The 13,316-nt window shown below is 49.8% G+C and overlaps 1 protein-coding gene across 1 annotated transcript; it reads right to left on the bottom strand.

Annotated features, from left to right (window-relative positions):
• Window positions 1-1,690: 1,690 nt before the first annotated feature.
• On the bottom strand, window positions 1,691-12,670 carry ZFTA (zinc finger translocation associated). The gene is made up of 5 exons (XM_054973090.1): window positions 12,471-12,670; window positions 10,374-10,862; window positions 9,057-9,449; window positions 6,600-7,025; window positions 1,691-3,398 (listed from the first exon to the last, which is right to left on the bottom strand). The coding sequence occupies exons 1-5, from the start codon at window positions 12,514-12,516 to the stop codon at window positions 2,881-2,883; spliced, it is 1,872 nt and encodes a 623-aa protein (XP_054829065.1). The 5' UTR covers window positions 12,517-12,670; the 3' UTR covers window positions 1,691-2,880.
• Between the last annotated feature and the right edge of the window lie 646 nt (window positions 12,671-13,316).

The following is a 13,316-nucleotide window of genomic DNA, read 5'->3' as shown; positions in this document are numbered from 1 at the left end:
AAGATGCCGAGCAAGGATCAGTATACTGGATTATAAGTGCAACTTTCCTTGTGTTCTTGCCGTCAGGAGCATCTCTCTTTAAACACTCCACTGGTGGAGAAAGGAGCGAGATAAAAGCTCTCGCTCATTTCTCAAGATTTTTTTCTTCAGATGCTGAACTTCAAAGACCCATGAAATACAGGAATAACGGCAAGATTGTAGCTTCAAATATAATCAAGGAAAATACAGAGACCATTTGCCATAGTAGTAATTAGCAATGATTTCTCCAGCTTTGCTTAACCGGTTGACATCTGTGACGCACAAGGAGTTCTAGGTCCTTTTAACAGATACGAACCAGCTTTTCAAAACTTAGGGGGATTGAAAGCCATCAGTTCCTGCTGTTGGGAAATGGTCTCTACTTTTCTTGAATGTTTGAATTTTACATAATTTACAAAGGCCATTAGCACGGTCCTTTGACCCCGCTGTTTACAATTTTTGTTTCACAACCTCATTATAAATACATAAACTGCCTGTTGAGGGCCCACAAGGTGAATAGGATGCAGTGGGTTCTTTCCCACAAAAGCTTAAACCAGAATAAAAACTGGTTGACGTTCAAGTGCTGTGAGATTCTTCATTTTTGCTACAACCGATCAATATAACTCCCCCCCCCCGAACTTACTCCCATAACTAGCTGAGGTTTAGCAACTAGGGAGCTGGGCACAGGGAATTTCTGGGTTCTGCTATTTCCTTTCTGCCTACGTTGACTCTCCAAACCATTTCTTAAAAAAGATTTTCTGTATTGTGAGAACCCAACTCACAGATTATTCTGATTACAAAATATAAAGAGATTCGGTTCCACCTTCCACCCTGCGGAACAACAGCTGTATGTTCCTTCCCAGCGAAAGCGTGGAACGTTCTACTGTCGTTTCCATTTCCACAGAAGCAGTGGTGACGCCCTCATCTGCTTACTCAAGTGTAAGCAATGTGGAAGATGGGAGCAAGGAAAATAACATTTAAGCCAAAGGAAAAGACTCTAAACAGCAAATTGGGACAGTTCTATGCCATCAATGGCACCCTGGGCTACTCTTTTTCTTGGGCTTCACACATGGTTGGAGCTTTCCACTGGAGACACTGTGCTCCCGCGCCCCCCCTACCCCCCCGGCATGTAAAAAACTCATCCCAGAGAAGGATCTCCCAACTTTCTGTCTTTCTGTTCACAAAAGAGCATTCAAAACAGACAAGCAAATCCAACCTGGACCGTGGAGTGGGACAATCTAGCTAATTCAGTTCTGCCGATGGCATAAACTGCCCCTTTCATCTAAGTGCAACCACAAGGGAATGCTTAACGTCACCAGCCTCAGACATCACTTTAATACAAGAACTGCCGTACTGACTTATGGGGACCACTGCCCCGCGTTGGGTCTCCCAGCTGTCCTTATTTTCGTTCTAGCTGGGGTGGGAAGAATATTCACTCACTCACTCTAGGAATACGGGATGCACACATCCCTGGGATAGGCACTTGGGGGGGGGGATTCTTCATACCATGCTGACGCCACGGCTTTGCTTAGAACATGCTATCGGAGCAGCTATCCCTGTCTGCGTGTCACGCATCTAGCTTCACAACAAAGTGGGATCCCCTTGGGATGGGGTCATGAGTTACCAGCAACACCATCACAGATACAAGCTACAGAAGGGGGACGGGTCTCCTTTCTTTAAACTCTTACCTAGAACAAGGATTCTGTGAGCAACCACGAGGACAAGGTTCTCCTTTCCTATCTTTCCAGGCAGTCTCTTGGGCTGCTGGCTGGGGCCTTTGGCCAGGTGCTCCTGTTCAAATGAGTTGATAAATATCCATTCACGTTGCTCTGTCGATTCTCACACAGAGCAAGAGAATTCCCACTGGCCCTATGTACAAGAATTGGATGGTTGGTATAGTATTCTAGAAGGTAGCTTCTAGAGAAGGGGAATTCTTCTCAATTGAGGTGAGGGAATCTGTTGTTTAGATGCAAGCATACAGCTTGCCATAAGGATAAAGAGAGTATACCCCTTCATACAGCAGCCAAGGGGCTAAAACCTACCATAAGAGTAGGCCATGTTTGATCAAAGTCAGGTTGCAGTGCAGGGGATCTCTGTGTGCAAATGCAATGGTGGTTCACCCAGGAATCCCCAGTCTGGCTACCATTGTACCCATATACCAGACCAGGCCATTCATCTATCAAGGAGCAGTACTGGGAGGTCTTTCACGTCACACATTGGCTGACATTTTAATGGGAGATGCTAGAGATTGAACCTTGGACATTTTGGGCCGCCGTCACAAGCCCTTCTGTTTTTGTTGGACTAACCAGTACCTACACTGAGGTGGCTAGTCCAGGCTAGCCTAATCTTGTCAGATCTCAGAAACTAAGCTGGGTCACCCTTCGTTGGGGAAACCACCAAGGAAGTCTAGGGTTGCTAGGCAGAGGCAGGTGATGGCAGACCATCTCTGAACCTTTCTTGCCTTGGAAACTGTACCGGGTCACCATATGTTGAGTGTTTTTTGATGGTCCCCCCCGCCAAAAAATCATTCAGGACCACCTTGGACTGATATGACTTCATCACTCTTAACAGCTCCCTTTTCCTGTACCCCCCCCCCAATTCTTGGGGCAAGCAAACAATTTCTAACTTCCTCCCTAAATTTGTTATAATTGGAACAGAATATGCAAATTAAACCCACATTTTGCAAAAACAAAAACACAAAACTGTTCCTGGCTTCTGCACCACTTGATCCAGCTGCCCAGCTTTTGAAATATAGAACTGCAGGGGCCCCTCTCGAGTTCATGACAAGGGGTGGAGGTGGGGAAGGGAGACAGCCCTGCTACTTGTTCAGCAAAGCTTCCACTGCAAGGTGGCGACAGTTTGCGGCTACGCCGTACACACAGGCCGATTGTAACCAAATCCCATTTTCCCCGATCCTTTGATATTCGGCTTGACGTCCTGGTTCTCAGAGTCAAGACCGGGTTCAGGCCGGGGGCCTAGCTGGCCAGGATTCAGGGCCTGGTCATTTTCAGCATAAGCTTCGAGGATCGTTTGTTTTTCCAGGGCCGTGTACTCCAGTGAGAAACGATGGACCTGAAGGATGTGCCGTTTGATGGTGCTGACCTTTAGAGTAGCCAGCGTGCCTCCACAAACCATGCAGATCAGCCCGTGCCGCTGCTCGTCGTAGTCCATCAAGTACTCCACACGCCAGCGGGGCTGGTAGTTCCGACGCTGCCCCCGGCGGGATGGGGTACTGGTTGGTGGAGAGAGAGCTTCCATGGGTTGTTGCGAATGAGCCAGTCTCGCTCTTCCCGATTCCTCCTCCTCTTCCTCCTCTTCGTCTCCTGCAGCCGTTGCTCCATCCTCCGGGGACGCCTTTGGGGACAATGGCATCTTGAGGGCAGCTGGAAAGACAAAAACAGGCGCCTGCAAGTCACCCAAGGATAATCAGACGTTCGAGCAGCTCTACCAGCAATTTATATGCTTAATATGGGCAGGGAACCCACTTAAATGCCACTTTTCATAGCACAGAAGTCTGCAATCTGTATGAAAGCTGCAGCTTTAACTTGCACGCTTTCTCTTAAAACAACCAGCTTCTGGGCCAGAATCCTCATATAGAAGGAGGCAGAAAGCCACCTCTGAAAAAGTCATTCCGCTGCTTCTCCGTAGCAGGTAGACAACAGGAATAGGAGAGACGAGATCCCAGAAAGTAAGCTGGGTCAGCCTTTGGAGGGGAAAGCCCCAAGGAAGTCTAGTGTTGCTATACAGAGGCAGGCGATGGCAGACCACCTCTGAACTAAGCAATAATTCATGCAGAGGTGCAGCAGGCCACCTCCTCTGTGAGCCCAGAGTACCTATTTGCAGAAACCTTCTAATATTACTTAAAATTTTATATTATTTTATTTATTATTTTATTATTTCTGAATAAACGGTTTGGATTCCTTGGATCCATCACATTATTCGTGCATGCAAGGAAATTTCTTTTCCTTGACAAAAATACACACTTGGAACCTTTATTCTGATGGGAATTTGATATTGTGGCCACCTGATTTTTTTAAAGAACAAGTTTTCAGTTGTTATGATGGTGGAGAGGAAAAAACGATAAATCTCCAAGTCTTTCATAATTTTCTATTCCTAGACCTCCCTTCAGGAAGAAACCCCAACGATGTTTAAAAATGTTATTCAGGAAAACACAACAGTGTTACACACAAGTTAAGGCAGCTGCAAAAAAACGCTTACTACAATCTCACTCTAGCCTGGAAAACGGCTTCTTATCTTGACACGGCCGACCTGGATCCATGCTATGGTAACATCAAAACTTAACTATTGCAATGCATTATACATTGGTCTCCCATCTAAGTTAACTAGGAGGCTTCAATTGGTGCAAAATACTGTGGCTCGACTATTATCAGCAGGAGCTTGAACATCACTCCCATCCTACAGTCACTCCATGGGCTACCTATCAGTTACCGTGCTCAGTTCAAGGTAATGGTTATTACATACAAACCCCTTCACGGCCTTGGTCCAGCATACCTACGGGACTGCCTCTCTCCCTATATCCCTCCACAGCAGCTTCACTCATCTGAACAGGGTCTCTTGCAGGTGCCAGCCTGTACATGGGTGAAATCAACAGCAGCCTGTACACAGGCTTTCTCTGTGGTGGCCCCTACCCTGTGGAACGGCCTGCCTGAGGAGGTCAGGAGAGCCCCCACCCTCCTGACTTTCCACAAACAATGCAAAACGGAATTATTCAAAAAGGCCTTTTTCTCAGCTAAGAGGGGTGGTATTGTAGGAAAGGGATCCCAGATGTTTCGCGAATGAGTTAGAAACCATAGATTTCACCATTATTGTTGCCTTACATATTATCTATTGCTTTAAATATGTACTCCTATATCCTACCTGTGCTTTATGTTACTCAGAGTAAGTCCTAGAATTGATTATGTTCTGTATCAGCAACTCCTCAACCCCGTACTGGATCCTTGCTAATACTACATCTTTGTAAACTTACATTCTTTTACCCCGTGACATTGTTTATGGAAATGTTCTTGACACTGTATGGAAATGCCTGCCCTTGTCCTTGCCGCTAATTGTACTAATCTCACACTTGCCTTGAGTCTCAGTGAGAAAGGCGGAATATAAATAACTTAAATATATGCCAGTAGAGAATTTAGGCTGCCTGGGTCATAAACAATTTTGTGTGCCCGTACATTCTAAAGATCTTCTGTCATAACAAGGCTCTCTCTGTGCACCTGCAATGTCACCGAAACACACAAAAAAGAGCATGGAATGTCACTCTGCTGAAATCATCCTGCTGCGAATCTCAATTTTCACTTAAGGAGCAAGTTTCTAGTCCTGATGGTTATATTCATATGCTTGAAAGAGAGCGGACTATGAGTCCAATAATAAATAAATAAAAGGGTTGCCTATTTCCTGCTGTGGGCGAAGGATATCCTCCTCCCAGCTCCCATTGCCACTCAGTTAGGAGGTGGAAGGAGAGCTAGTTTGGTGTAGTGGTTAAGAGCACGGAACGCTAATCTGGAGAGCTGGGTTTGATTCCCCAATCCTCCACTTGAAGCCAGCTGGGTGACCTTGAGTCTAGGGTTGCCAAGTCCCTTTAGTCACCCGGTGGGAACCTGGCACTCACCCTCCGCGGTGATCAGCATCCCTGCGCACACTTGGCATGCGTAATTATGTCACTTCCAGGAAGTGACGTCACCACGCAGGTCAAAGGGCAGTTTGGCGTGCACTCCTGCACTCGCCAAAGGGTGAATCCCCCCCCCAGGCCCAATTCAGCCTGAAATGGGCCTGTAGCAGGACGTGGGGGCACGCCGCACCACCTAGGGATGGGCGCCCCAGGGGACACGCCCCCCCCCGCTGGCCAGGTAAGTGGGGTGCGGGGAAGGAGGTGGGAACGGGGGTTAGCAGCCCTACTTGAGTCAGTCACAGCTTCTAGGAGCTCTCTCAGCCCCACCCACCTCACAGGGTGTTTGCTGTTGTGGAGATAATAATGACATACTTTGTAAACCGCTCTGAGTGGGTCATAAATTGAATGTTGTTGTTGTTATAATAATAAACGCCTGGGTGAAAGGGAGGAGGGTGACTGGGTCACATTGGAAGCAACATCATCACACGGGAGATGCCAGTCCCTCTCCCAAAAGAGGTTCCTCCCTCACCTCCCACTAGAAACAGAGCCCACGAAAATCTCAGTCTGCTGTCGCCTCCAGGCACCCGTCACTACTGGTGCAAACCATTGTCCAGGTCGGGCATTTCCTGGAGATTTAGGAGCAGATCCTGGGTAGGGTTAAGGAGGAAGGAGATCAGCAGGGATGTGATGCCATGCAGTGCACCCTCCAAAGCTGCCATTTTTCTCCAGGGGAACTGATCTCTGTAGTCTGGAGGTCAGTTGTCCTTCTGGGAGAACTCCAAGCCCCATCTGGGCACTGGCAACCTTAATTCCAGCTCCCATTAGCCCTGCCGGCAGTCATATAATTAAAGGAGCACTAAAGGAGTCACGCTCCTCCTACGTCAACGTGCCTTGTGGCAGTGGTGCTGATTTCAATCATACCATTTCCCGCCACACTCGCTGCAGTACCACACCCCCTCACCTTTGTCTAGCTCAGCATCCCTTTCCGGCAGGGAGTCTTCCGCATCTGCCAGACGGGACGCTTTCCGGTTCCACTCCTGCACAATGAGGGCCTTGACCTGGTGGCTGAGCCGCATGGAGTCCGGGTGCTTCTGCTGGATGTGGCGCTTGATGGTGCTCATCTTGAGGGTGGCCAGGGCACTACCGCAAACCATGCAGACCAGCCCGTGGCGCAAACCATTGTAGTCCATCAGATACTCCACCCGCCAGTGCTCTTGGAAGTAGCGCCGGTGGTCCCTGCCACGGGGTGGGACGGGTGGGCTGCTCCCTTCCGTGTCCCAGGGACCGGCCTCTTCAGACCCTTCCTCGCCAGCGGGGTGGTCAGGAGACAGAGACGGATCCGCTTCCTTCACGCTCAGGTCCTGTGGGGTTGCTTCAGCTTCAGACTCTGGGTTGGGGGGACAGGGCAGATGTTACATCCTAGATACTCAGGTGTCATTTCGTGGGAAAAGAGGTGGAGGAACTTATTAGCATAACTCATTCACATAACTTATTAGCATATGCCACGCCCCTTAACATCACCAGAAGTGTGTCACTAGCATAGCTGATTTGCATATGGCACACCCCCTGACATCACCTATCCTGGCTGTTTTGGACCCAATCCTGGCCATTCAGGACTGAAATTGGGCTCAAAATGGCAAAAAGGGGCTGAAAAGGGGCCCAAAATGGTCAGGATCGGGCCGCTGCTGAGTGGGAGAGTGATCCACCACCCATCAGAGGCCCGATCTGGGCCATTTCGGCTCCAATCCAGGCTGAAACGGGCCCAAAATGGCCGAGAGTCAGGTGGACGGGGCCACCTGACGTGACCTCTATGGGGAACTACCGGAACTGCGTTCCTGCACGTTCCCCCTCAAAATGAGCCCTGTAGATACTACAGAGGTCTTCCATAGCTTTCAAAATTATGAGTAGATGAGAAGAAAGAGACTGGGAACCTTGAATAAAACCCAGGATCTGCACCCTTTGTCTCCCTGCCAATAGACTGTGGCTGCTGTGTGCTGCATGGTGCCTTAGTCTGCATGCACATGCATTTATATGGCTGTGCGCATGATAGAGGATGTATCCATTCATCACTCAGAGATTTAGATTCTAAATGTCCAGGGAGAGGGAGCAGAAATTTGGAATATGCTGGTGTGCACAACTTGCAAAATGTGAAAGCAGTTTGGTGTAGCGGTTAGGAGCAGGAGGACTCCAATCTGAGTGGGTCTGATTCTCCATTGCTCTACTTGTAACCAGCTGGGTGACCTTGGGTCAGTCCCAGCTTCTTGGAGCTCACTCAGCCCCACCCACCTCACAGGGTGATTATTGTGGGGATAATAATAACATACTTTGTAAACCACTCTGAGTGGGTGTTAAGTTGCCCTAAAGGGCGGTATATAAATCAAATGTTGTTGTTGTTCCCTGAAATGCAAAAACAAGGACCGTGATTTTTTTAGGAACAGGGACCAGGAAAGCACTTTTAGGACTAACCAACTTTATTCTAGCATAAGCTTTCGAGAACCACACCTTTCTGACGAAGACCTTTAAGACTAACCAACTTTATTGTAGCATAAGCTTTTTGAGAACCTGTTCTCAAAGGCTGTTCTCGTAAGCTGTTCTCAAAAGCTTATGCTACAATAAAGTTGGTTAGTCTTAAAGGTGCTACTGTACTCTTTACTATTTTGGGATTTCTAGTATTCTAAAAGAGGAGGAAAGAAAGTCCTCTCTCTCCACTGAGAGAGCATATACTTCTATCCCATCTTCCCTTTTAAAAAAATCCAAAAGGCCCACCCTCTTAACCAGTCCTTGTACAACAACTGTACTGGGTGGGCTGGTGGTGTTCTCCCTACACTGGAGGTGAGATGAGGCTGGCAGACTGTGTTTTTTTTTAAAATAAAATCTAAAGAGAGAATCTCGTGTAGTGGTTAGAGTGTCAGGCTAGAATCTGGGAGACACAGGTTCAAATCCCAGCTCTGCCGTGGAAGTTTGCTGGGTGAATCACACACTCAACGTAACCTTCCTTACAAAGGAAGGAGTGAATATAAGCCGCTTTGGGTCCCCGTTGGGGAGAAAGATGGGGTGTAATGGTGGAGAGTGCCCTCAAGTCAGAGTTAACTTATGGCCACCCCTGGTGGGGTTTTCATGGCAAGAGACTAACAGAGATGGTTTACCATTGCCTGCCTCTGCAACCCTGGTCTTCGTTGGAGGTCTCCCATCCATTTACTAACCAAGGTCGACCCTGCTTAGCTTCTGAGATCTGACGAGGTCAAGCTCACCTAGGCTACCCAGGTCAGGGCACATAACTTAAATAAACAAAGAAAAATTCTCCTGTGCAGAAACCAATATAACAAACTTTAAAATGGCATCTCGAACGTCAACCAACCACCTTCCAAGCCCGTTCCTTCCCTTGATAACTTCCGCTTTGCCTCCCTCCCCATCTCACCCATGGCGGCTTCCTCTCCTCTTGTGCCCTCAGCGTCCAGTGCTGGCACATGAGAGTTCCACGCCTCAAGAATCGTGGCTTTCTCAGCGGGGCTGAAGCCGAGCGAACTCGGGTGAGCCTCCATCACGTGCCGCTTAATGTCGTCCAAGTTGAGACTGGGCAAGGAGGAGCCGCACATCATACAGAAGAGACGGTTGCCCTGCGGATCGTAGTCCATGAGGAATTCGGACTGGAACCAGCTCTGCAGGGATTCCTTCAGGTACCGCTCCAGGTTCCGGGTCTCCCCCACAGAAGTGCCTTTCAAGGCCAAGCCAGAAGATCGACAGGCCCCGTGAGAAGAAAGGGGGCCCGGACCACGCCGCCTCCTGCGACCTACACCCAACGGTAATTCTCCTGTAGGGAAGGCAAGTGAAGACAGGGTTAATCTTCCCCTTGAAGGGACTGTGCATGCTGCTATTCCGGAAGAACACAGAAAACCTACAAAAAGTTGCCCTAAGCTTCCACAGAGACACTTTTTTAAAAAAAGTTTCTAGTCCACATGGTTGTAAATGCCTGTAGAAATGTGTGACTCCTAGGAAAACACTGAATTGGATTTCCAAGGAGAGAGACTTCAAGGCCCTCATCTCATTCTCATGATTAACAAAGCCAGAATAAATTACACAAAGGGTTCATCCTAAAAAATTACAGAATTATGCAGAACACAAGAAATCTGGACAGTGGCTGTTGTGGGTTTTCCGGGCTGTATTGCTGTGGTCTTGGCATTGTAGTTCCTGACGTTTCGCCAGCAGCTGTGGCTGGCATCTTCAGAGGTGTAGCACCAAAAGACAGAGATCAGAAACCCCACCCTCCCCAGGCTCCACCTTCAGATTTCCAAAAATTTCCCAACTTGGAGTTGGTAACTCTAGGCCTACTTTTAATCTGAACTGACCGTCTGGAACCCACTTCAGTTTTTTAGCCTTAGAATTCCTTCTTCCGTTATCACATCTGTCTCTCTGAACTCCTCCCCTCTCTTTCTCTGGGGGGGGGGGGAAGTATCACTAGTAGCATTAAAAGCCAGAACGACGTACACAACTGCATAGAGGAGAAAAGGTCTATCAGTGGCTATTCGTCAGCCTGGCATGTACAGAGGCAGCGTACCACTGAATACCAGTTGCTGGGGGAGCAACACCTGGAGAGGGTATTTCCTTTCATGCCCGAGACTGTGAGCTTCTCGGAGATACCAGGATGCTCAGCTGGCTGAAACTGGTTCAGCAGGGCTCTCTGTATGCTGTGAATGGGATCCACCCACGGAAGACCCAGAAAGCTAAGCCACCCTACCTCGGCCCCCTTGCTGGCCACCGGATCCACTGGTAGGATCTCTGGCTCCGTCTGTCTCTGCCTCCAGCCCCAAGTGGGCATCCCAGCTGTTCATGATGACCTCCTTCTCGCGGGCACTCCAGGCCAGGGAATACGGGTGCTTCTGCCGGATGTGTCTTTTGATGGTGCTGAGCTTGAGCGTGGCCAGGGAGCTGCCGCAAACCATACAGATCATGCCGTGCCGGGCGGCATTGAAATCCATCAGGTACTCGGCCCTCCAGTGCTCGTGGTAGTAGCGGCGATGGTCCCGCCCGGGGATGCGGCTCTTGCCGGGCCTCGAGGCCCGTTCTTCGCAATGGTCCGAGTACTTCCGCCCTCCAGAAAGAAGGAGAGCCGGATCTTTGGAGGATCCTCGCAGCAAGCCATTCCCAGCGGGACGGAAGGGACTGCCTGCGCTCAGCTCAGCACCGTTCTGAGAATCAGCTGCCTCTCCCAGGAATGGGGACTCTCCTGGTAAGGCACAAACACACACAAAAAAATAACAATAAAAATAACAATACCATGAAAACTGGACAAATAATTCTTAGCATTTTTATCATGCTTCAGAGTGTTCAGAGCAACATATGTACGCTATTATTATTATTTATATTTCTAATCTGCTCTCCCCGCAAATGGGCTGAGAGCAGAATACAACATATATAAAATACATAAACATATTACTTTAAATCCAGATAAAAACATGAATAAATATATTATATTATCTTATCCAGTCTTTGCAAAGCCCTGTAAGGCCAGTCAGTTGAATTATCCCCAAATTGCAGAAGGAAAAGTTGAGGCTGAGATAGAATGACATGTAAGGCCATCTCCCGTGTTCAAGTGATAGGGGAGAGTTGAACCCAGGACTTCTGGATTTGAAGCCCAGTCAATAGAGAGCGGGTCTAGGGTAGCAGTTGGAAAGACATGGGTTCAAATCCCCATTCAGACACACAGTTCCCTGGGGGAGTTTGTGTTTGTTTATTTTGGACAGTCTCTCTTTTCCAGTCCAACTGACCTACCTCACAGGGTGGTTGTAAGAATAATAGGAAAAAGAAAATCTGTACATGCTTCTTTAGAGGAAGAACAGGATTAAAAAGTAACAAATCAACAAGGCAACAGCCCTCATGGAGGACTGGTCTATCTCCACCAAAAGCCTTCAAAGCTAAATGGAACCTCCAAGAACAGAGGCACTCTATCTCTGAAGATTAGAGCTCAAACCGCTTATCACTAAGCTGAAAACAGAAGGCTGGACTAAACAGTTGAACTTCTTGACCTGATCCAGCAATTAATAACATGCTTCTCTTTAGACAACTTGCTGGAATATTGCAAAGAAGATGCTGCTCGCCTCCTTTAAGAAACCTGAGCTAAGGTTGGAAATTGAGGGGGAGGAGGACAGTCTTAAAGGGGCATGCGGGGGAGAAAGGGGGACTCTTAAAGGGGCAGGAATTAAACCGGCGAGCCTTTACCATCCGGTAGGGGAAAATGAAAGAGCCATTGGGGACGGGAGGGGGTTTGGTTGGGGAAGCCAGCAGAGGGAGGGGGAAGAAAGAGACCTCCAGAACAGGCATTGCAGACAGGAGATGGCTTTAAGAAACCTGCTACTCGGTGGGGAGGAAAAATTAATCTTAAAGGGGCATTGTGGGGGGGGGGGTCTTAAAGCAGCACAGCACTGGAGAGGCACCTTCAAAGGGCCCTAAGAATACAGACCCACCAAACCACATCTGGCTACAGGGTAGGGGGAAAGAAGGGTGGGCAGCGGATCTCCTGCGCTACACACAAGGAGACCGCTTCCCTCCTCCCTCCCATGCAGAATGCGCATGGGGCATTCTGGTGCCTCCGGGGGGGGGAACAGGGCTTATTTTTTGAATGGGATGTCATCTGCGCGGCTCCTGCGGACAGGAAGATGGCAGAGGGGAGAGGAGGGGGGGCGCCTTAAAGGGCCCTCGCTCTTCTTCCCCCTCCCCCTCCCCAGATGTGCCAGCCTCCCCCCACCCCCTCCTTTCGGCGGCCGCTTTCCGCCCACCTAAGGCCGGCAGGTGGCGTTGGGGGGGGGAGCGGGCGGGGGCGGCCTTTTGTCCTCACCTGGGTCGCGGGGCTCCTGCTTGACGGGGCGGCTGGGGGGCTCCATGCCTGCGGCGGCTCTCCAGACATCCGCGCCCCCCCCCCTGCACCCGGAGACCTCGGCTGGCCGCCGCTCGCCCCAGCCCCGCGCCGCGGACCGCTTCTCTAGCCGCACGGCCGGGGGATTCTCGGATCTGGCGTGAGCTTCATCTCCAAGGGACCTCGGGCGGCTTTGCGGCTCGGCCGGGGCCTCCGGCGCGCCCCTGTCAGTCGCCTGGCAGAAGGGCCCCCGCCGCGGCCGAGGAACCAGGCAGGCTCCGGCGAGCCAGGGTGGGGATGCCTTTCCCCCCGGGGCCCCTGGGGCTCCTTTAAGGGCTCCTGGGTAAATTTAAAGGGGCCGCACTCCATTTTTGCAAGGGAGGAGAAAGAAGGGGGGGGGAGTGGGCGGGTGGGGGAAGGGGGCCAACAATTTGAACCTCCCTCCAAATAAGCATCCCCCTCCAGCCCTCGCCAGATTCTTTCCCCTGGAGCTGCAAGTCCATCTCTGGGGTTCTAGCTCCCTTCCCACCATATTTTAATCCCCCCCTCCCCAGCCTCTGGTGTGTTTCAGAGGAAAGGGAGGGGGGCCTGCGCCGCTCTCCCCACGCAATTCAATTCGACTCTTTCCCCTCAGGGACTCCCAAAACCCAAAATCAAAAAGAGTCCAGTAGCACCTTTAAGACTAACCAATTTTATTTTAGCATAAGCTTTCGAGAATCAAGTTCTCTTCGTCAGATGCAAACATGTAACAGGGATAGTTTCAGGTGGGTGGCCTTATTGGAGTAGAAGAGCAAGATTTGGGTCCAGTAGCACCTTAAAGACCAGCTG

This window comes from Eublepharis macularius, chromosome 1 (assembly GCF_028583425.1).
Source record: "Eublepharis macularius isolate TG4126 chromosome 1, MPM_Emac_v1.0, whole genome shotgun sequence".
In the NCBI taxonomy this organism is placed as follows: domain Eukaryota; kingdom Metazoa; phylum Chordata; class Lepidosauria; order Squamata; family Eublepharidae; genus Eublepharis; species Eublepharis macularius.
The sequence above is the reverse complement of the archived record's forward strand: the minus strand, read 5'-3'. Positions and strand labels throughout refer to the sequence as shown.